Source organism: Barbus barbus, assembly GCF_936440315.1.
Source record: "Barbus barbus genome assembly, chromosome: 24".
Lineage (NCBI taxonomy): Eukaryota > Metazoa > Chordata > Actinopteri > Cypriniformes > Cyprinidae > Barbus > Barbus barbus.
The window spans coordinates 8,562,095-8,585,813 of NC_136752.1; the positions used below are offsets into that span (position 1 = coordinate 8,562,095).

The following is a 23,719-nucleotide window of genomic DNA, read 5'->3' on the forward strand; positions in this document are numbered from 1 at the left end:
TCATTGCACACACCTGGCTAATCATTACACCCACAGCTGATCCCCATCACCACGGACTATATAGCTTCCACCTTCTCACCACTCTGTGTGCTTTCATTATATGTTTGTTACCCGTGATTCATGTCTTGCTTCCGTTTCTGAGATCTGCTTATGTTATGTTATGTTTTGGTTTCTGTTTATTGTGCCGTGTTGGCCTTTGTGTTAGTTTGTTTTATTAAAGACACCTCCCTGCATTCTTGGACCCAGACCTCGTTTCTGTAACGTGACAGAATGAAAGCAACAAAGATGGGTCCAGCGGGGAGGTTATTGAACATGCGCCAGGGGGATCGGAGCGTGGAGGATTACTCCAAGGAGTTCATCGGGTTGGCTCGGCAGTCGACCGTTGAGAAGGAGTGTCTGGTGGTCTTTTTCTGGAGTGGTCTAGCTGAGCCGTTCAGGTCCCGAGCACCATACTGGGACCCTGAGGAGTCGTTGGATGGTTACATTGACAGGATTCTTCAGGTGAGCGGCTCAGCCTTCAGGGTGGAGTTAGCGGCGGAGATGTCAGCGGGGCACGCTCGCAGCGCTCCCGAGGCAGCGGTGGCCGTGCACAGCGCTCCCGAGGCGGCGGTGGCCGCTCTCTATCCTCCAGAGGTGGCCGAGAATGCCGCAGCGGCGCCCACTGTGGAGGCTGAGTATGCCACGGCATCCCGCTCCCGGAAACGGAGGAAGAGACGGAAGAAGGCTTCCGTCTCACAAGGCCAGGAGGCCTCCCAAGAGCTCACTGCTGGCCAGGAGGCCGTGTTAGAGCCACTCAAGCTCCTCGCCCTGCCGGCGCCACCCGTGCTCCTCGCCCTGCCGGCGCCACCCGTGCTCCTCGCCCTGCCGGCGCCACCCGTGCTCCTCGCCCTGCCGGCGCCACCCAGACTCCTCGCCCTGCCGGCGCCACCCAGACTCCTTGCCCTGCCGGCGCCACCCGAGCGTCTTGCCCTGCCGGCGCCACCCGAGCGTCTTGCCCTGCCGGCGCCACCCGAGCGTCTTGCCCTGCCGGCGCCACCCGAGCTCCTCGCCTTGCCGGCTCTACCCGAACTTCTCGCCCTGCAGGCTCCACTCGAGCTCCTTACCCTGCCAGAGGCCGTTCCTGAACTCACTGTCTCCCCTGTCACGGCCACAGAGACCGTTCCTGAGCTCACTGTTTGCCCTGTCACGGCCACAGAGGCCGTTCCTGAACTCACTGTCTCCCCTGTCACGGCCACAGAGGCCGTTCTTAAACTCACTGCCTGGTTTGTCCCTCCGGCCCCACCCTGGCTGGGCCCTGGGGTTCCTGTTGGGCTGGAGCCCCCCTGGTCCGTTCCTCCAGACCCGCCCTGGCTTCCTGCGCTGCCTCCATCTCCAGACCCTCTGCCCCCACACGGACCTGGCCCGCCATCCCTCCCCCTGTTCACTGTTTCACCCCCCTCCGGACTGTTGGATCTTGGGGAACGTCTGGAAGCCGTTCCTTTAAGGTGGGGTACTGTCACGAGGCCGGACTGCAGGTCTGCCCTTCCCCACCAGAGGTCGCCATCTCCTTTCCTCCCGGACTCCACTCACAGGATTACACGCATACACCTGTTTCATTGCACACACCTGGCTAATCATTACACCCACAGCTGATCCCCATCACCACGGACTATATAGCTTCCACCTTCTCACCACTCTGTGTGCTTTCATTATATGTTTGTTACCCGTGATTCATGTCTTGCTTCCGTTTCTGAGATCTGCTTATGTTATGTTTTGGTTTCTGTTTATTGTGCCGTGTTGGCCTTTGTGTTAGTTTGTTTTATTAAAGACACCTCCCTGCATTCTTGGACCCAGACCTCGTTTCTGTAACGTGACAGAATGAAAGCAACAAAGATGGGTCCAGCGGGGAGGTTATTGAACATGCGCCAGGGGGATCGGAGCGTGGAGGATTATTCCAAGGAGTTCATCGGGTTGGCTCGGCAGTCGACCGTTGAGAAGGAGTGTCTGGTGGTCTTTTTCTGGAGTGGTCTAGCTGAGCCGTTCAGGTCCCGAGCACCATACTGGGACCCTGAGGAGTCGTTGGATGGTTACATTGACAGGATTCTTCAGGTGAGCGGCTCAGCCTTCAGGGTGGAGTTAGCGGCGGAGATGTCGGCGGGGCACGCTCACAGCGCTCCCGAGGCAGCGGTGGCCGTGCACAGCGCTCCCGAGGCGGCGGTGGCCGCTCTCTATCCCCCAGAGGTGGCCGAGAATGCCGCAGCGGCGCCCACTGTGGAGGCTGAGTATGCCACGGCATCCCGCTCCCGGAAACGGAGGAAGAGACGGAAGAAGGTAACGTTTCTGTAACGTGACACTCGTTAGAAACAACAAAGTGCAGATATGTGTATGAATCGGTAATGAAGATATTCATTTTATAGTGTAAACAGCTTCACTGATTTTAATGAGATTTTTGAGAGTGCTTAAACTCTAGACTGTGAGTAAAAATGTTCTTTGATAATGTAATATTCTTTGCTCTCTTTCTGTATAATGAGAGTGTTATGATAAATAGCCTAACTTACAATGTTTTTATTCACATTAACTTTCAATGTTAAATTCACATTAAATATAAAGTCAGTCGTATTAAAAATATGTTATGGCCTGACACTCATATTTGTTACTTAAGTAAACAGACAGTAAAAAAATAAATAAAACATAAGTGCTATTGTGGCTGCTGTGTGTCACATGACGAACCCCCCCCCCCCCCACCACCACTTGTGCCCCCTCAAAAATAATGAGTGCATGACGCCTCTGACCAAACCTGTCCCTAACCTTACCCGTATCCCACCTCAATAGCAGCAAAAGTGTTTTGCAATACAATATGACCACAATAAGTACATTGTACTTATTTTTTGATGCAAGTACATAGTAGTTAAGGCCACCTAATATAAAGTGTGACCAAAGTCAGTATTGTGAGCTTATATTGCAGAATTCTGACTTGCCTAACCCTAACTCACAACTGAGTTTATATTTGAATGAATGATGCATGAATGATGCATTTATATAGCGCTTTATTGTGTATTGCTGTACACCCAAAGCGCTTTACAATCATGTGTGGTGGGGGTGGGGGGGGGGGGGGGGGTCTCTCCTCAACCACCACCAGTGTGGAATTGGGAATTATTTCCCAATTCTGAAAAAAAAGTTGCAATTGTGAGAAAAAAAATGACTATTTCTTACAAATATGATTTTATATCCCACAATTCTGAGTTTATTTCTTGCAATTGCGAGTTTATATCCCACAATTTTGACTTTGAAACTCGCAAGTGCCAATTTATATCACGCAGTTCTGAAAAATAAATAAATAAATAAATCAAAATCAGAGTAGGCAAGTGTAATCTAGCAATTCTGAGAAAAAGGCACAATTGTGAGATTAAATAAATAAATTAATAATAACATTTACCTTTTAAAGGTAAAAGGTAAATGCACTAAGTGCAAATAGCCCGCCTATTTTTGGAAATAAAGTATCAGGTAGGGTTAGGGTTGGTCTAGAGAGGGCTTTATTGTCCCAATAAGGTGACATTCATTTAATAATTTGAATTAAAATGATAATTTACACTCTATACATTATTATTGCATAGTGTTTTATAATGTACTACAATACTGATTTGCAGATAACTGCCTCTATTTGCATTAAGTAGTATAAATAGCAGACAATCCCATCTATCGCTATTTACACTTAGTGCAAATAGCCAGTGGTTTAAAAATAAGCAGTAAGAACAAAAAAACAAAACAAAACAAAAAACAACAACAACAACAACAACAACAAAAAAGTAACAAGTTAACCTTGTGGAATAAATGTTAATACAGCTTGCCATATACTGCGGCTGTTGAGAAAAGCCTTCTGGATGGTCCATTGGCGAAGCGCTCAGACGATGCCCCCAACAGCGCGTGGACTTCTGCTGCACCTTCACTGTTTACTTCACACACAAAGGGTCTCTGACGCGTGGAAAATGGTGCAACTGGCAAAAGGCGGAGTGATCTGGAACTCTTAAGTGCCATAAAGAGACAGAAGCAGATTCCATGCCAGTCTAGCAGCACATCTATCGCTCCACACGCCTGAAGATGAAGATGATCTCATGCTTGCGCCCGTTTACCTCCCTGTCTCGTTTAAAAACAAGGTCTTCAAGGAAATTCGCTGCATGATTCAACACTCACGCCGTATCTCCTGATTACTTTATCGCTTTTCGACCATACCATGAATTAAACGGCAATCCAAAATGAAATTTCCAACGGAAAACCCAAGGAAACCAGGGAACTGGAACCCTCCACCAGGTATGTACATTTCGTTTCCAAAATGCATTTCCAGTGGCATACATGCGTTATTGCTCATTCTGCATCTTTGACAGAAGTTATTATGAGCATAATGAAGCATACATAGCAGGCAGCTGTCATGTAGAGTGATTTAAGAACCCAACTAATCCAATAAAACCAAGATGCGCAAAATGATGATGGGGAACCAATGGGTGAGGTAGTTGACTGTGATCAGTTAGTGATGCAATACCAAAGGTTTAACATCTCTGTTAATTCTAATAAAGGATCTCATTCTGTCCGTCTCAGTTTTTCAGTGGACACCTTCATTAAGATTCACAACCGCGCGTTTCAATCACAACATCCCTTGATGCTTAAGAGGTGTTCCTCACAAATCATAATCACGACTTGACCGAGAGACCTTTATGGTTGATGTTTGCTGCAATAGTTTAGCAGGGTGGGAGAGGAAGAAGTCATAAAGACGTCTATATAAGCAATGAAAGGCTACATTTTCTAAAAATCTTCAACAGAGGTGCATCATACGCACCTACAAGTCTTCGAGTACTATGCAGAGACACGAGAGATGCATAATGAAAAGTGGGAGACACGCGCATTACCTAATCTTACTATGTGGCAAATCACACAAATTCACGATATTGGCGTTTATATATTTAAACGCGTTGCAGATAATGTCTTACGAGAAAATAAGCATATATACTTTTTTTCTGACCTTCCAGAAAATTGCGAATTAGTTATTATTATTATTATTGTTTTTTAAACATAACTTTGACCACAACAGCTCCTTTATACAATGCGACTACAGTTTAAGTCACCATTGTCGAAGTATATTTTAATGTAAATTCAAAGTTATGAGTCAAATTAAGAATCTTAATGTCCACCTGATTATTTGCTCTGAATTTTCAGTGAAAAACAACAACAACAACAAAAATCTGAAGGTAGGGCCAAGATGGCTTGTAAACAACTGATCATATTGTCACAGTAAATTATTGCGGTCATGCTGCAGGGATAGTGTCCACATGAACAGCTGTGCAATACTACATCATATTGCAGGCAAAGGGGTTGCCTGACTACAAGAAAGTTAAGGGGAAATTATTGGGGGGCTCAGTCTTTATGTGCTTTCTGTGATTAATGCATTCTTTGGTTAATGATTATTGGGTAATTTTAATTTATTTACAGTACCACCTCCAAAAGATGATTTTTGTAGGATATGCATATTGGTTAGTAATGCTCTTGTGCTTTTATGTGTTTATGAACAAAGCCAGGTGGTCTGAAACAGTGTAGCTCATCATTGCTCCACCCTGATACTGCTGCTTTCTACTGTAATGTTTTTTCAGAAAGCTAAGAGAAGTGTGTGTGCAGGCATGTGTGTGTATGTGTGGATATGCAGCAAGGATTAGAGGCTTTGGGACCATTACATGTGAAACACCACCCTTTGCCACCTGGAGTGTTTACATTAATCGGAAATTGTCATGTTAAAAAAGAAAGTAAAATGAACACAGGAGCAAACACTAAACTTGAAAAGCAAATTACTTTGATTGTTGCTTTGAATAAACTTTTTGCAGTGGATAAATGACAACATATATATCAATGGTTTGCAAGACAAAAATGCATTGATGGTCTGTACGGATAGTGGACAGCAGGGAAAAATAAAATGCAAAATAATAAAATGCAAATCATTACATAACAGTGCATTTAGTGTAGCAAGTCTCAGGTTTATCAGCTCTTAAAAGAGGAGAAAATGCACATCTTTTTGACGTCAGGACTGTGGGTCCAAACTTTACAGTATTGTCGCAAATTCATCTGTCAGTTACTAGAAGTCAAGCAAATAAGATTCCATCATGAAGAGGTTGCGTGTCATGCTCTCATCCTCGAAAACTATAACCGAAACTACGCAAGGTAAAATAAGATGACATAGACTACATTAAAATTATTAGATTTTTTTTTTTACATAATTTAAGATTTTACAAACATTTTTGTTTTGATTTGTACAAGTTTGACTTGATGTTTGATATAAAATCCTGAAGCAAATCCAGTGTTGTAAATGATCACATACATGGTATAAACATATATTTTCTCTGTTTTCAACAGTGCCAGTGCAGACCAACCTGGTGCCGCCGAAGAAGGTCCAATCAGGGATGTTGCAATCCAGCTTGGTGCAGGCCAGTGTGGCCACCATGCAGAACCCCATGGGTTGCTCTTTACCTCGACTTTCTGTCTCCCGGCCCGTTAGTATGGTGGCCAGCATGGAAGCGGTGGGGGACGGCTCAGCCCTCCTCACGGTAATGAAATGGAAGACTGTCCTTGCCGTGTTTGTGGTGGTGGTAGCATACCTGGTTGCCGGCGGTCTGGTGTTCAGAGCCCTGGAGCAGCACTTTGAGAGCAACCAAAAAGATACCATCACTTTGAAGAAAGCCGCCTTCCTGGAGAAACATACCTGCGTGACACGAGATGAGCTGGAAGAGCTCATCAAGGTAAAACTGTTGATCGTCTGTAGTAGAGCTCGGCTAGTGTCCCTTGTGGGACCCCAGATCTAGTGTAACAATATAGCTTCATCGATCTGTCTGACATGTGAGCTTCACTCATGCAATAATCCAGGGCACAGCGGTTGGACAATTCTAAATGGAGCAAGTGACGAAAATAAATGTAAAGATATTGGAGCAGACTGTCATAGCAGACTTATGACAGCAAGCCGTTTGGTGTAGAGTTGAATTATTTGATGGATAGTGGCCATGATGGCAGTAATCAATCTGTCCTGCAGTGTTGAAGCGATGTGCAAAGTCCGTTCTGGTCTTTAATAGTTCTCATTTACAGAGGCTGCTTTAACACGACTTTTCAGAAACGTTCTCAGCAATAAAATGGCAGAGATTTATGGAGGAAACACTGCAAACCCTGCAACCTTTCAATCTTTGAAACCTGACTAATACATTTTTGTCAGGTCTGTTATGTGATGTCTAGCGCTGTGACAAAAATGAGTTTCCCCCTCTCACGTCAAGGGTTCAAGGTTTTGCTGATTAGCATAAATCTATTTGCCCCTGCTGGTAGATTATGTAATTACACCCTGTTGGCTGCAAAGAGCGGCATTCTCCATTTATCATCTTTAAAAAAATATCCATTAAATCTTTTAAAGCAGTACACAAGTATAAAGTGCAAATCTTCTTTTTTTTTTAATACAAGTCATGTTTCTCTGTAAATGTACTATTTATTTGTATAAATTCCATGTTTACTTTCTCATACACTCCATGCAGACCCATGTTTATATCAGTTTTTATTTTAAGAAAGGTGGAGAAATTCTTGTCCATATGATCTGTTTATAGCCTGGTTTACAAGGGTCAGGTTCTGCTCAAGCTTGACAGATGCAGTTTATTTGTCTTGCACTGCGTCACCCTCTTTTTCACTAGTTCTGGGGTTTTCAGGGGCCAGTGCTCACAGCTCCTCATAAAACAGGGAAAGTGGCGCCCAAGTGCAGAGACCTTCCAGAAATTGACTCTGGTTCTGTTCCAATAGCAAGTGAGCTGCCTACTTAGGAAGCATTGTAAGGCATGCTCACTAAGCAAAGGCTTTTCTAAAGGATACAATCTTCCAGGTAAAATCTAAAGCATAGCATGCACCTTTTGTGGAATATGCAATAATGTTGAGAAAGATGACAGATGAGGTAAGAGAAAAAAATATTATATGCTTAGAATTCAATCAATGATAAAGTGTATTGTTAAAATAGCTGTGCTGTGAAATGTCCATTTAGCGACATTGGTTGTTGTATGTATCATGGCAGTTCAGAAATGAAATGTCCGGTGATTGCGTTAAAAGGTTTACACTCTATTGCATTTGAAAATAACCTGTCACTAACACTAAACCCTGCAAAACATGATATAAAAAGGCATTTTCTGAAGTAACCATGTAATTTTAGCTTTGCTTCTACAAGCCTTTAAGTTCTTTTATCACAAATCGTGTTTCAATGCAATGCTGTACCAGGTGGGCTATCAAGCAAGTTTACTATGTCAGAAAAGCCATATGGAGCTGATTATGTAATGAAAATGTGAAAATTAATTAGTTTATAGATAAGTGTTTTGTTTCATAATCACAATTTATGTGAAAGGGAATAAAAAAAAAATGCCACAAATGTTTATTTCAACTGGAAGCTGCTGTGAATTGTATGTACAGGGCACATTTTTGGAATAATAAAAAAAGAAATAGTAGAGAATGTTTTTTCCAACAGCCTTATGTAGCAAATTTGACTTAAAATTTTATATTTTTCTTGAAGTCTTCCTGGTAAACTTACATATGCAAACTTGCAGTCACAATCACATTATCTGATTTACTGGAATCCATTAACAAGTCCTGAGATTTTTTATACAATGCAGATCAAATTAGACACTGACAGATTCTCAGCTTCCAGAAAATCGTTCATATGGCTCAAGCAGCTGCGATGCTCTGTCAATGTCTGACTATTCTGCCAGTTTCATAATTCACTCAACGGGTCACTACACCAACAGTGGAAGACCATTTGTTGAAGTACACATTCTTAACCTAATTGTGTTGCGCAGTCAATATTGTTATGCAGTTCTGGTGTTTGTTACTGTGATTTTCGGTTGCACAAGATGTCTTTGAGAGATGAAACCAAGTTAAAGAACCAGTAGCTTCTTTGATAGATGAGAGGTGATAATCATCCAGCTCCGCAGATAAAGAACAATCAAGTCTTAAAAGCATCTGCTGGGGAATCTTGATTCCTTTTGTGCTAATGGGGCTCCATCAGGAGTATAGGCAGGGGAAAACGTAAAGCTCGCCCATTGCAATGCTCCCTGGAATGACTGAGGCAGGGAGGTTAAAAACCATAATTGAATCAAAACCCTAATTTAATCTAGAACCAGCAGCATTTCAGAGCTTTGTAACAAAGCACCATTTCAAAATAGCTCGGCCTCACCGACTCCAGTAGAGCCTGTTAGAGGCGGATATGACAGCTGTTTCCTGTCAGCTTCTGCTGTTGAATGTTGTTTGAGCTGGGAGTTGCGGAACAAAGAAAATGGAAAACAGATCTGCAGCGGGCAATGTAACTTGTGGTTTTGCTGATTAGAAATACTGCAAAGCGTCGATGATTCAGGCTAGTGGCGTGTGGATTAGCTGCATGTAAGCTGTTGCTTTCGCTCTGCTATGGCTGTGAGCTGTGCATATGTACTGCAGTCTGGCAGTGATGTAACTGGAGGTGAAGAATTTGAAGAAATGCCAAAGCACTTCTTTGAGCTGTAGACCAGACAGAGCATGTGCACTAATGCTTGCACATTGACTATCAAAAGGCGTCTTCAGCTAAAATTGCCAGGAAATGTTCAAGCACTAGTGTATTGTCTACAGCTCTAAGAATTGCTTTGGCATTTTCTCAGATTCTTCACCTCCAGTTACATCACTCTACCTGCCAAGAAATGGAAGAAAATATTTCATTACACTTGCCATTGTACTGTTACCCTACTTACCACACCTCTGACACTGGCTAAATAAATATACTATAGATATACAATAAATTATTATTATAGGGTTCTGTAATGATTTAATTTAATCATTTACTTTGTAATTAAAAACAATACAACATATTGCTACCATAATATATTATTACTTGGGAATAAGACTTTATATTTAGCCTTACAGTAGTCAGAACTGGAGAGTCAAGTAAGCCTAAATGTCCTGAAAATAATGATACAATGCCACTGATTTTAAAAGTCTACTAAGCTTTGTTAACTTTATGAAAGTATTTTTAATTAACAATAATATATTTTGTAGTATGTTTTGGAAATATTATACCATTTGTGAATGTCAAGATGATGAGTCCAAGTCATATTTTACACACCAAAAAAACAATATATATATATATATATATATATATATATATATATATATATATATATATATATTTAGAATGGTGATATAGTAATATGACAAGTTAGCACACATCAGTTGAGCAGCTACAGTATGTGGTTTTTCGAAAACCATGCTTTCAATATGAATTTAATTTAGAATCTTAACACAGTGCAGTGGTGATTAGTGGAGATTGGGTTTCCTGATCGATCTCTCTGTGTTTGAGGCAGAATCTTATAGCTAGGAAAAATACATCCCTCATGGTATTCAGTATACCGCTTCTGTATGGTTTTCCTCTGTCACAGTGACAGTTCTCATGATGGGATTTAAAGCTTTCAGACAGTCTTCTGAGCACCCGATGTCTGCTGTGATGACGCATTTATATTTCTTCAAAATCATCTTCTCACCACCTTAAAAGAGGTATAATGTCTCCCAGTAGGGGAAACAGACACATATACAAGTCACCCAGGCAAGCAGATGGAGTAAAATGCTATTCAGATCAGTTCAGAAAAGAAATTGAAGATGAGCTGCAGACATATGGAATGCAAATTTGTGCTTTCTAGCAGACTGTGTTGAGGTAAAACCATTTCTGCTAAATGGTCGAGGACTTTACATTATACGAGATAATTGAACTCTTCAAAGAGCATCCACCCAAGGGACAGCAGTTTCCATTCTTGGATTGAGAAAGAATCTCAAGCTGATTGATTGTTCAGATACAGAGAATGTAAATATGACTATTTCAGTTTCATTACATTCAACAATTCAAAGATTGTAAAAAGAAATCTGCTATTCATAAGATATCATAAAGATATTAAGATATCTGCTATTCATAAATTCCATAATTTATTTTGTTTTGTTCTTGCAAATTTAATAAGTTTGCATTCTTTTCTCTTGAATGTGGTTCTGCTTTCATGGCTACACTTGGCTCAAACTTCGTATTACACATCCAGTCTAGACCGACAGACTCTGAATCTGTCCTTGTGTACCTGCCCTTCAGCTGCCCACATGCTCGTTTCTCACACCTGAGCCGCTTCCTGTCGATCTCAGTATAGTACTTCCATCTGCTCTCGAGGTGTCCTGTTGGGCTGAGTGACCTGTTTCTGATCCGCCCTCTCTGTTCCTCTCTATTAATGATACATCTGATCATCAAAGGCTCATTAAAGCTAGACAGCTTATTTGGATCATCACCTCAGTAGGATGCCTTGAACATGACAAACTGTATGTCAAAAACTAGTTTGCTTTAAAAAAGAGGATCTATTTATTGTTTGTTCTATTTTGAATGACTAGAATGTGTGACGCATCATGAGTCATCATGCTTCAAAATATATAGCTGGATGTTTTATGTACTGCTTGATATGGCTCATTGGAAAAAGGCTCTATGCATGTTTTTGAAAAACTCCAAAATGGTGCATATACATACAATTTCCAGCTGAAATGAGCACTGCAGTAAACTACACACACACACACACAAAACCAGACTTTGAACAACACTATCATCTAAAAACACTTTTACCATAGTACATGATTAAGAGAGTAATATATTTTGTACCAGCTCCATACATATTGCTATGCTGACATGGTAAATTTGCTCGGAAGCACACCTGGTACAGCATTGCACTTGGGCTATGGAGAGCTTGTGTTCAGTGAAACACAAGCCACAATAAAAGAGTGAATAAATTGTGAAATTACACAAAAGACTAGTTTAAATTGTTCAGCCCTTTCAAGTAAATACTTCATTTCAAATTCCATTCACTGTCATTATGGTTTTCAGAGTTTCAGTCCATTTTGATGTTGAAATTATTTATTTTGGCCTGATACCAATTTTGATTTTCATTACCACATTAAATGATCTGTCACTGGAATAAACTATTAATCATATGGAAGACGTGCTTCTCATACAATGACCTTAACTCCAGTCTTATCTCTTCCCAGCACTCTGTAGATGCAGTGAACGCTGGCGTCAGTCCTATCGGAGACACATCATACAACTCCAGTCATTGGGACTTAGGGAGCTCCTTTTTCTTCGCTGGAACTGTAATAACAACAATAGGTAGCACCTATACATCCCTGGATATACATTTCTAGATTTCTTCACCCCACATTAATATGCATAGTTCAAGCCATATACAAGGAATTTGCTTGTGTCATACATTTATAGTCTTAGTTTCAGTCAATATGCCTGACCCCCAACCCCACCAATCAATAATTTTCTCCTTCAGCCCCATTTATATTCCATGTGTGAAAATGTGCCTGCTTCAACTGTCAATCCAAATGAAACTACTAATGCTTATGGAGTGATTCATTGATTTTTAGACACATTTTATAGTCTCAGCAAATAAATAAATTGAGGGGTGAATAATCAAAGCCATAAATGGAAAAAAGTTGAAATAACTCACTATTGCCAGAACTCAAATTCAGAGTTTTTTTTCTCAGAATTGCACATTTCTATTTCACAATTTTGACTTATTGCACGTTAAAACACAAAAAGATTTTATATAAGACTTTATATCTTGAAATTCGGACTTTTTTTCTCAGAATTGTAAGATAAAAAGTCAGAATTGTGAGATAAAACTTTAAAATTGCAAGAGAAAACATCAAAATTGTGAGGTAAAAAGTATTTTTCTTTATTTTTCACTCTGTGGTGAGAATACAAAGCATTAATTCACTACTTGCAGTTATATGGCACATTCCATTGGAGGTTTGACGTAATGCATTTGAAGTCCATAAGCTGCCCGCTGTGTTACCTGCCAGGTTCTCTGATTGATTACTTATAGAAGCTGTTGTGCAATACAGGTTAATATCTAAATGCTGACAGGACTCTCAGTGTCATTTCTCATTGGCTCAGCCATCCAGCGGGCCATGGACAAAGGCATAAACAAGATTAGTTTTTACACTTCAGTTGCCAAACCTTCGAACATGCTCTCAGTAGACACATTTTGATCCATGGGGACTATAGTAGGTAATTTCCTGCGATGCCCTTTAAACCTACAGAGTATATCTGACTGGGTTGCATTGGAATTAACAGACTGATTTGAGTCTGAATTTATATGTAACAAAATTAGAAGACATTTGAAGACTCTTTCATTTGATTTTGTGTACTCTGAATTGGCATTCAACTAAATATGTAATTATCCAATAAAGTCCCCTTACCGTTATATAACATTCTTTCATATGTCACTTTGGATATATAGTATAGTGGTAAATTTGCTTTTCAGTTATGTCTTAATTTACACCATTAATCTTTTATATTTTTAAGGTTATGGCAACATCTCTCCAAGCACAGAGGGTGGGAAGATTTTCTGCATCCTTTATGCAATTTTTGGCATCCCACTCTTTGGCTTTCTTCTGGCTGGTGTTGGTGATCAACTAGGGACTATTTTTGTGAAGAGCATTGCTAAAGTGGAGAAAATGTTCAGGGTAAGTGAACTGTGGAGCACAAAACTAGGGTTATTGAAAACAAGGCTGTGATGGATAGACGTACGATCTGTTTAATGGACTCTGTGGGAAGGTACATATGTAAAAGCTGTAATACACAACACAACTTCTGCCCATTTTTGCCCCGATTTGCAGACTGGACAGGTTACACTATTTGCTGAAAATCAGATTTTGTGCAGTCCGAGTTGACAGACTAAAGCCCGGTTCACACCAAGCAAGTTAATGATAAAGATAACAATAAAGATATAGTTCTAAAAATCTTTTTCAGTATTAAAGAATGGCAGCGTCCACAACTATAGGCACAGAGAAATCACTTCCAGAACGATTTTTTTCCAGCTGATGAACGATAAAAACACTGACAGTCACAGAATTCATCCTGCTACAATGTGCTCGAGAATTTAAAGCGGCAGACACAGGTGCACTTAGAATAAACAGACGATATCGTCCGCTGGTGTGGACGCAAATATAGTTATCGTTATAGTTATCTTTATCGTTATCGCGCTTGGTGTGAACGGGGCTTAAAGGCCCGTTCACACCAAGCATGATAACGATAATGATAACGATCAAGATAGCGATAAAGATAAAGATAAAGATATAGTTCTAAAAATCGTTCTCAGTATTAAAGAATAGCAGCATCCACACCACAACTATAACGATAAAGGCACAAAGAAACAATATCGTTGGAATCACTTCCAGAACATTCTTTTCCAGCTGATGAACGATAAAAACACTGACAGCCAATCAGGATCCATCCTGCTATAATGTGCTTGAGATTTTAAAGCGGCAGATGCACGTGCGCTTAGAATAAACAGACGATATTCGCTGGTGTGGACACTAATATTGTTATCTTTATAGTTATCTTGATAGTTATCGTTCTTGGTGTGAACGGGGCTTTAGGCCCAATTTACACTAGTGCGTTTTCGTTTTAAAATGCATAACTTTTGCTACGGTTACGCCTATCGTTTATACTACTCTGGCGTTTTTGACCCTCGAAAATGGAGACATTTGAAAATGCTGCAGACCCCGTTTTAGTTTGAAAACTCTGGGATTGCATTTCAGTTCAAACGGACTGAAAATGATGGCATGGCTGCCCACATTCGCTCTGCGTATCCTTGACGACCGTGTAAACAATAACATCATGTTCATTGTTGTACCCATAGATATGTATGGGTAGATTTCCGCTTCAAGCAAGTAGACGCATCCGCCATCTAAATAATAGGGAATGATGGGCACAGACTCTGATATGTTTAGCTTCAGACTGTGATTCCATCCGGTTTGATATTTTGAGCTGATTTTAGAACACATTGTTTTCAAATTTTTGCATGGATGAATGATATTCTTTTTCACCACCAGGTAAACAAAACAGAGACATCACGTAATGTTTTGTGAATTTGCATTAAGACACAGTCATTATTCTTGATGGCGCAAAGGAACTCTAAAGCATATGCTTTCTCTTTAATTAATTCTAGCAGTAATTGGAAACTTTATTTAATGATTTTATTTGATTATTGATTTATTTTTTTCATATTTATAATGTTATATTTATGCAATTCTATATTTATTTAAGCATTTAAGTAATTAATCATCTTCTGAATAGGACTAAGAGGTCAAGAACAATGTTACGATCCTAAAAAAAAGTTTTGGTATTTTGAAATAAGCTAAATAAGTAGTGATCATAACAAAACAAGACATTGTATTACTGCACATTATGCTTTAGCGCTTACATAGATAACAAAATTATGGATAGATGTGATGTTTATTTTAAAGAAAGATTTCACAAGCAAACTTTAAAAAATACAGTTAGTAGTTTGTTGTGTTTTAAATAGGACAGTAGATACTGTTCAAAATGAAGGCAAATGTATTTAGGTTCTGTATGTGCTTAGGTATTTATGTCTATAGCATTTAAGGGGCGTTTACACGACACCATTTTCATCTAAAAACAAAACACTTTTTTAATTATTCTGGCCACTCATTTACATAGCAAAGCCTATTTGGGGCCCTGAAAATACTTGTTAACTTTACATTTACTGCTTCAAACGCATACGTTTCCTAATGCAACAGGTTTGCTCTGTAGCTCACACGATATCAGCTGTGCACTTGTGAAGTGAAGAGCTAAAATCAGTAGTTAAGGAAGTTAAAATTGCATGGATGCATCATCGAATGTGTTTTTATATCACTTTTGCTTTCGTTAACATTATCAGGTAGATTTAGGGTTGGGTTTGATGTAGGGTGTATGCTATTTTCCAACACGATTGAGCATTAGCCTTTTAGCGACAATCCCCAGATATTTGAAGTCTGAACCCCAGCAATCAAAATACTGCAATACATGCATGTACCAATGTAATTACAAAACACGGCCACAGTCACATACTGAATGTGTATTTTAGCACCACTCACTGGATATTTCACTTTGAAACTGCCATGAAACATGCAGTAATATCGCTGCTGCAGAAACATCACCACAAGCACTGTGATGATTCCAAACAAACGAAACCAACAATGTGTTTTAATGTTAAATGTTCCAATATAAAACGGTTTACTATGGCAATTTCAAGTGGTAGGTTTATCTTATTAGACTATGCAAGGTCACTTCTTTTCCTGACGTCCTGGGAGGCATTAGTCAGGAAGATCACAGGTCTTGTTTGTGGTAGCTTAGTCAGACCCTGCACAGCAGAGGTACAGACCTAGTAAATAAACACAGAATTGAGGCTCCAGCATGCTGAGGCAGTGACATCTGCAGTACGGGCTGAGATCACACCTCATTAGGGCTAATCAGTCTCATTCAGATCATCATTAGGCTAATCAGAGAGCTAATGAACACATGCCACCTTCACAAAGTCACAAAATGTCTTCTCATGCCACATGTAGCCACTGCTGGCAATGAAGTCGTGCTGTTTGCGTGACTAAGAATGGCTCTTGAACGATCTTTCATGTTGATATTGCTTTTTGTCTATTTCACCCCCCCCCCCAGCGCAAGCACAATCAAATAAGCCAGACCAAGATTCGAGTGGCCTCTACATTGCTCTTCATCTTGGCTGGCTGCATTCTCTTTGTCACCATACCAGCCATCATCTTCAAGCACATTGAAGGATGGACTGGGCTGGAGGCGATTTATTTCGTGGTCATCACACTGACGACTGTTGGGATCGGAGATTATGTTGCAGGTACGGACAGAATTTAGTTTTAGATTTTAGAATTAATGCGGAAAAGCACTTTTGTGACGATTATATGTATTTATTAGAATAAAATGGCAGATTCCTTTGTTATACTAAAGCCTATTTCAATATTTTGTTCACCTTTAACATCTCATATTTTATCTCATGTGTTCAATGATGGTATTGTCTCTTTAGTAATTAAGTAAAATACATTTTAAACAAAACTGGACAGTCATAGCTTTTAAAGTAGAAATCGTTTTCATGAAATAAACATTTTATTTATTTTCTTTCTTTCTTTCTTTCTTTCTTTCTTTCTTTCTTTCTTTCTCTCTCTCTCTCTCTCTCTCTCTCTCTCTCTCTCTCTCTCTCTCTCTCTCTCTCTCTCTCTCTCTCTATCTGTTTATTTATTGAACATTTTTGGAGGAGTTTAATATTTTAAGATTCAAAGTTTAGGTCTGAGACAAGTGGGAAACAAAGTCTATACAGGTCATTTGGGGAATTAGCAAATGAGGAAGGTGAACTCTGTGACATAAATGAGCCAGAGGTTAAAGAAACATCCATATTCCATTTATGATTTGATCATTTGACATTTAGTCCCTTGAGGATCCCTTTCAAGGAACAGGTTCAGTGGCTTTTGGTTTGCTCTGGTAGGCATATCACAGAAGGGAAGAAATCCATTGCGGTTGAATGGATTCATTTATAGACTTTGTTTCCATTTAGTACTTGAATAAAACAAAGTCCATATAAAAGCTTTTTTTTCTTCTTTTTTTTTCCTACTTGCAGACACCATGAATTGTCAAGAAAAACTGAGCTAGACTGATTTCTGTTCTCAGGAAATAGCATGCATGAATTTGGCAGGAGGTTTTGATGAATGCCTCAAAAAGCATGTGGTTGTAGATTTAAAAGACAATCAAATGCTCCCACCTCTAAAATGAAAGTGTCATTTATATATCTCTTCCAGGAGGTAATAGAAGAATAGAGTACCGCAAATGGTACAGACCGCTGGTGTGGTTCTGGATCCTGGTTGGACTGGCTTACTTTGCTGCAGTTCTGAGCATGATTGGAGACTGGCTCAGGGTGCTTTCTAAAAAGACAAAAATGGAGGTGAGACTTTTGTTAGCATTGCATTGATCTTGATGCAATGGCCAATGACATGACATGGCACTATTTGATTAATTTACAAAAAAATACACCAAAAATGTTATTTATACATAACAACTTTAATAACTTCTCTTATATGATGAACGTGTTTTCAATTTCTGTATTATCATTCATTTAGATATTTTTAGGAGCATAAAAGCAAAAATATCAGGGTGATACAACTTTCTTGATATTATAATGAAGAAAAAATAATCTTTGTAACAACAATATTTTTCTTCTTTTAATCACTTCTTTTAATATCGGAAAATTCTGAGAAAATGAGTAATGTGATGCAAATAACATGCAAAAACAGAGCTGAAAAAACAAAACATATTAAAACACAAGGCAGCGTTGAAAATGTTGTGTGGTGCATCTCATCAAAACATTTATGAACATTTATAATTATTCATGATATTTGTAAAACATACTTTTTACCTTAATAAATATTAGTTTAAAATAGTTTTTGAAAATAATCATTAAGATGTGTACATTCACATGTGTTAAAAAATATATTAGTTTTACTTAATGGTTACACAACAGTTTTTCAAAAACGTATGAAACCAACATCAATACAAAGAACACATTTTAAGAATTTGGCACGTTTTTCATTTTCTTTATCATAGAGACTCGTAAAAGACATTGAGCCTTAAAAAGTTTAAACCGTTATTTGGAAGGACAATTTAAAGCTTACAGGTTTATTTACCATTGTCATCTTGTTGAAGGTGGGTGAAATTAAGGCTCACGCTGTCGAATGGAAGGCCAACGTCCGCGCAGAACTCCGTGAGACCAGGCGCCGACTCAGTGTGGAAGTCCACGACAAACTGCAAAGGGCCGCCACTATTCGCAGCATGGAGCGCAGGCAGCTAGGTTTCGACCAGCGGGCCCATTCTCTGGACATGCTGTCCCCTGAACGTCGAGCTGCCTTCAACAGTCTGGACACCACCAATTACAAAACATCCTCCCAGGAGAGCATCGACACAAAGCTCAACAACCTGCGTCTACGAGTTGAGCAGAATGAGCATCTGCGGAGCGACCCAAGCCAGACGTACTCTGAAGATAACATTTTCAACCGCCTTAGTTCAGTCACAAAACTAGCCAAACGGACCAAGATCAAAGAGTTGAGGAAAAACATCCCAGATGATGGTCGGAAAGCCTTAGATTCCTTCAGCTGTAATACTCCCACAATGGATGAAGAGAAGAAAGAGGCCGAGGACGAGGAGCTTGAGAAAGAAGTCAACACCAGTCTGACCAACTTACCTCTCTTTGTGGAGAGCCCCAATACACAAAACGGATTCATACCTCTACCGCCACAGACCAAAGAGGAAGAAAACGAGACCAAACTTGAAGACAAAGAGTTCCATTTGCAGATGGAGCCTTAGAGGGAACCGTGTAGGAAAATAACATATGCCTAAAGTGCCTTGTTTAGCCCTTACCCTGAGCTGAGATGTGAGAATCTCAATTTCTGCTGTTCATTTAACTGTTCACTGTGTCCTGATAACTTGATAATGGAAATATGGCGATGTAGCACTGGAAGACAGCTGGTTCTCTTCTTCAGACCACTGAAAAATGCTTGTGTAAGTTGGAAAGAATCTCTCCAAACATCCTGGACAAAATCTGTAGCAAGCTACATTGGCAGTTTGTTTGAAGTGTGACTGAAAGTGCTTCACTTTCAATGTTCTTTCTGCCAGACTTCAAGGTCTGGTACTTCAAGGTTTTCAAGGTCATTTGTCAAGAAGCATAACTGCTTAAAAACAATGTCTGTCAAGATCCCCAACCCATTTGAAATGAAGAAACCTACCTTAAGACTTGAATCCCCCATGATCAAAGATGATGAAACTCTTTGAATATGAAGAAACCATGTTAAATTGGTGACACGTCATATGCACGGAGCTCTACTGTCCTGTAAAACAAGTTGAGTGCATCAATATGTGATCCAGATTTATGAAGTTAACTTATGAAATCTCAGGGCTTGTAGTCCTACTGTAATTGTTCAATTGTACGGTATGTCTGACATACAATTTGCTGTGCTCTCATGAAATATCTAAAGCTGTTGCTACACGGTACTGTTTTCATAGTTTGAAATTTTAGGAAAATGGGACAAAAGAGAAGCCATAAGATAGAAATTCACGGTAGACATCATGTAAGGTAAAATATCTAGTAGAATTTAATCACAAAAGACTAAACATATCTGTTTATTTCAATTAAAGGGATAGTTTATCCAAAAATTGAGCTCCAAACCTGTATAACTTACTTTCGTCTGCAGAACACAAATGTTTAAAATGTTTTTTTGTCAATCCAATTGAAGTCAGTAAGATCCAAAACAACACGTTGAAGGCATTTTCCATTTTTGGGTGTACTGTCCCTTTAAGCCATTGTCAAGTAAGCGATTTCTGAGGAATTCACCCTGCGTTCTATTCGGAAGGGCTCATCCCTATGCCCTAACCCCCTCAAAGGGTTTACCCTCCGGAGTGAGAGCTTCAAAGGGTTGAAGGGTGTAGGGGATCAAATATGTGGTCCTTCATTTTGAAGGGCCCGTTGGAGTGGCTAATTTTGAGCACTTCGGTTTAGAACGACATCTCAATATGGCGGGCATGATTGTTTTCAATCCAAAGTGCCCTTCGGAGGGCGATATATCCCGTTTGGAGCGCGCCGACAGTTGAAAGCGGATCTAATCTTGTAGCCAATCACTAGTAAGGGGCGTGTTCACTCACAATGGGGGAGGTGTCTGTTTTATAGCATGCTAGTGAATCTGGGGGCTAAGCTAACAAGATAGGATGTGATCCTTTTGGGTAGGGGCCTGTTTGTTTTGGTAATTTCAAATATCAAGAGTTTTGGAGAAATCGCTTACTGTACCTTTATTTAGTTGACTGATGGCGCTGATTACACAACATATTTATATAACATATTCACAATGTTATGTTGATTTGTGAATGATCAGCGTAAAATCTTTACTTGATTGAAGTCTACTAGACATTCTGTATATGAATGAAAGACATATACTTATGTTTTAGCTTTTATGAAAGTATAGGATGCAGTTTCATTTAGGATTGACAGGAAAATGTTGTTCTCTTTTTTGCCAGAAAACCTTTCTTCGAAAATACCATTTTGCACTTTTTACAAGTTTCTGTCTTTAGTTTATGATTTTCGTCTCTTCTTTTCCAGAATGTTTCTGGACTAAACTTTTGACACACCACGAAACAATGTTGTGCTAATCGCCTGGGAGCGTCTGACATATTTGTGTGTGTGTTTGTATTGAAACCAAATACCGCTTTGTCTGAAGTGATTGTTGTCTTGCTGACTGTATTAATGAAAACTCCCTGAGGCAGACACACGTATCGGTACCTCATTCCCACCAACTCGTAAGCGCACACATACACATTTACAACTGCAGCAAAATGCTTGTTGTTGAGCTAATGTTAATTACACTTTTCATGTTTGCAATAGTCTAGAGCGAATGCAGCAAGGGACTGAATATTTGTGATAAGAAAAAAGCTATGAAACTTTAAAATATTTTAAAGCATTCAAAACTATTTAAAGACATGGATCCCTAAAGCATGCTATTGTGCTAATATGTTTATCATGCTATGGTATTGATTGTACCAAAAACATGCTTCTTGAGACTTTGAAATGTCCTCGTTTGAGCTCTACTTTGGGCTGCACATGCTAGTAAATTGCTGTCCGCAGTATCTGCAGTATCTTGTGCAACCATTACATTCAATGTAGTGAGTGCCTTTTGGAAATAAACACAGTTGAACAAAAACCAAAAATGGTTTGTTTGCCGTTTTCTCTTTCCACTTAGTTGAGAGCATTTTCAGAAATTAAATGCAGAGTCTTATCAATTTATATAAACAATAAACAATTTCCTCGCTCAAAGGTCAACTTGAAATATAAGAATCCACAAAAACATCAACAACTGAAAGAACACTCAACATGCTATTTAAAAATCTTGAGGTAACGTTCACCTTCAAATGTGTTTCCAGGTGTAAGATCATCCTGCACTACAATTGCAAATATTATGCAACATTGATGGCCAATAAATGCCTCTTAATATAGGCCTGGAATGAAAATGAGCCAAACAGCATTTATCTAAACGTTCAATAACAGGTCAATGAAAAAAGGATATATGTAAATATCTGCTAAATTATTCAAAAGGCCCTTTAGTGCCGTCAATGCAAAATAAATTTCAATTCGATTGCAAGGCAGAGTGAGCTAAGCGAATCAACTCTTCTCAGCATTACCAACCTTGACATCTGAGTCAATAATAGTGACGAAGCTGTAAATGGAGGTAAATGTAGAAGCAATCTCTTTTGGGAACATCTCGAATGTTAGGCAGGGAAGTAGTGGCCTAATGGTTAGAGAGTCGGACTTGTAATCCAAAGGTTGCGGGTTCGAGTCCCCGGCCGGCAGGAATTGTAGGTGGGGGAAGTGAATGTCCAGCGCTCTCTCCACCCTCAATACCACGACTGCTGAACCCCCAACTGCTCCCCGGGCGCTGCAGCATAAAATGGCTGCCCACTGCTCCGGGTGTATGTTCACGGTGTGTGTGTGTTCACTGCTGTGTGTGTGCACGTTGGATGGGTTAAATGCAGAGCACGAATTCCGAGTATGGGTCACCATACTTGGCTGAATGTCACTTCACTTTATGTTTTGTGTGTGTGTGCATGAATGTGTTTGCCTCCATTAATGTGCATCTTATATACTTAAATATAGCTAACAGGACTATGGTCAGAACATTATGTTTATTTTATTCATTTATTTATTTTCACAGTTAATAGAAAGCTAAAAAGCAAAACATACATTATAAATTGCATATCATTTTAAGATTTTTTTTTCCTTCCTTGTTCTGTTTTAAATAGGGTAATGATATAAACTGTTATTGACATCCATCAGTTTAAATGAATAAATAAACAAGTACAGTATATGGTTGCAGAAGTACACCTGCAATGAGAGTATATGAGGGAAATGTAAAGCACCAGAATATTATAAGTCTGTATAAAATTATGTCCAGTTTCTCAATTTATATCAGGACAATATAAACCTAGCAATTTTTGAATGATATTTGTGCAATCAACATTATGTTATGGCATTCTGTTGGTATTTATGGTTCACAATAGAACCCCATTTATTTTAGGTGCATTAAACCCATTTTATTAACCTGGGATATTCCTGTAAAGATTGCCTTTTGTACGGCACAGATTTCTACAGCATCACACCTCTTAGCATCCTTTCTATTTTCTCACAAGCAACAGTTTCACACACTGTGTGAAGAACATCTCAAGAACATCTCTACACCACTACGTAATTACCTCTACACCGACGGAAAATGAAAAGTTGCAATTTTCTAGGCTGATATGGCTAGGAACTATATTCTCATTCCGGCGTAATAATCAAGGAAATTTGCTGCCGTACCATGGGTGCAGCAGGCGCAGTGATATTTCGCAGCGCCTGAAAGCAGTCCCCGGCTATATCATAACTAGTTACCTAGCTGGGGCTAGTTACCTAGCTTATATAGCTAGTTCCTAGCCATATCAGCCTAGAAAATCGCAACTTTTCATTTTCCGTCGGTCTTAGTACACGATGTAACTACAGAAGAGTTAAGTTTTAAATAGGAAAATTATCAAAACTCTTTAGTCATTTTTGATGACCAAATGCTAATGGTCTAATCCGATTCAATGATCTGTGCTAAGCTAAGCTAAAAGTGCTACCACCAGACCCGGAGATCGGCTGAATGGATTCAAAAACAGTAAAACTCAACTGTTTATCTCTTGGTGAGTTGTAAAATGAGCCTATTTCCAAAGAAAGTGGAGTGTTCCTTTAAGAGCATTACCCACGTGGGATGTACTTGAAGAGCTGTTGCTGCGTCC

At 39.7% G+C, this 23,719-nt stretch overlaps 1 protein-coding gene across 1 annotated transcript; it reads left to right on the top strand.

Moving 5' to 3' along the window:
* Positions 1 to 4,232: 4,232 nt before the first annotated feature.
* kcnk10a (potassium channel, subfamily K, member 10a) lies at positions 4,233 to 21,607 on the top strand (the record flags this gene model as incomplete). The annotated part of the gene is made up of 7 exons (XM_079374990.1): positions 4,233 to 4,287; positions 6,373 to 6,755; positions 12,058 to 12,175; positions 13,382 to 13,542; positions 16,532 to 16,724; positions 17,677 to 17,819; positions 18,578 to 21,607. 7 exons carry the CDS (start codon positions 4,233 to 4,235, stop codon positions 19,232 to 19,234), a joined length of 1,710 nt encoding a protein of 569 aa, XP_079231116.1. The 3' UTR covers positions 19,235 to 21,607.
* Between the last annotated feature and the right edge of the window lie 2,112 nt (positions 21,608 to 23,719).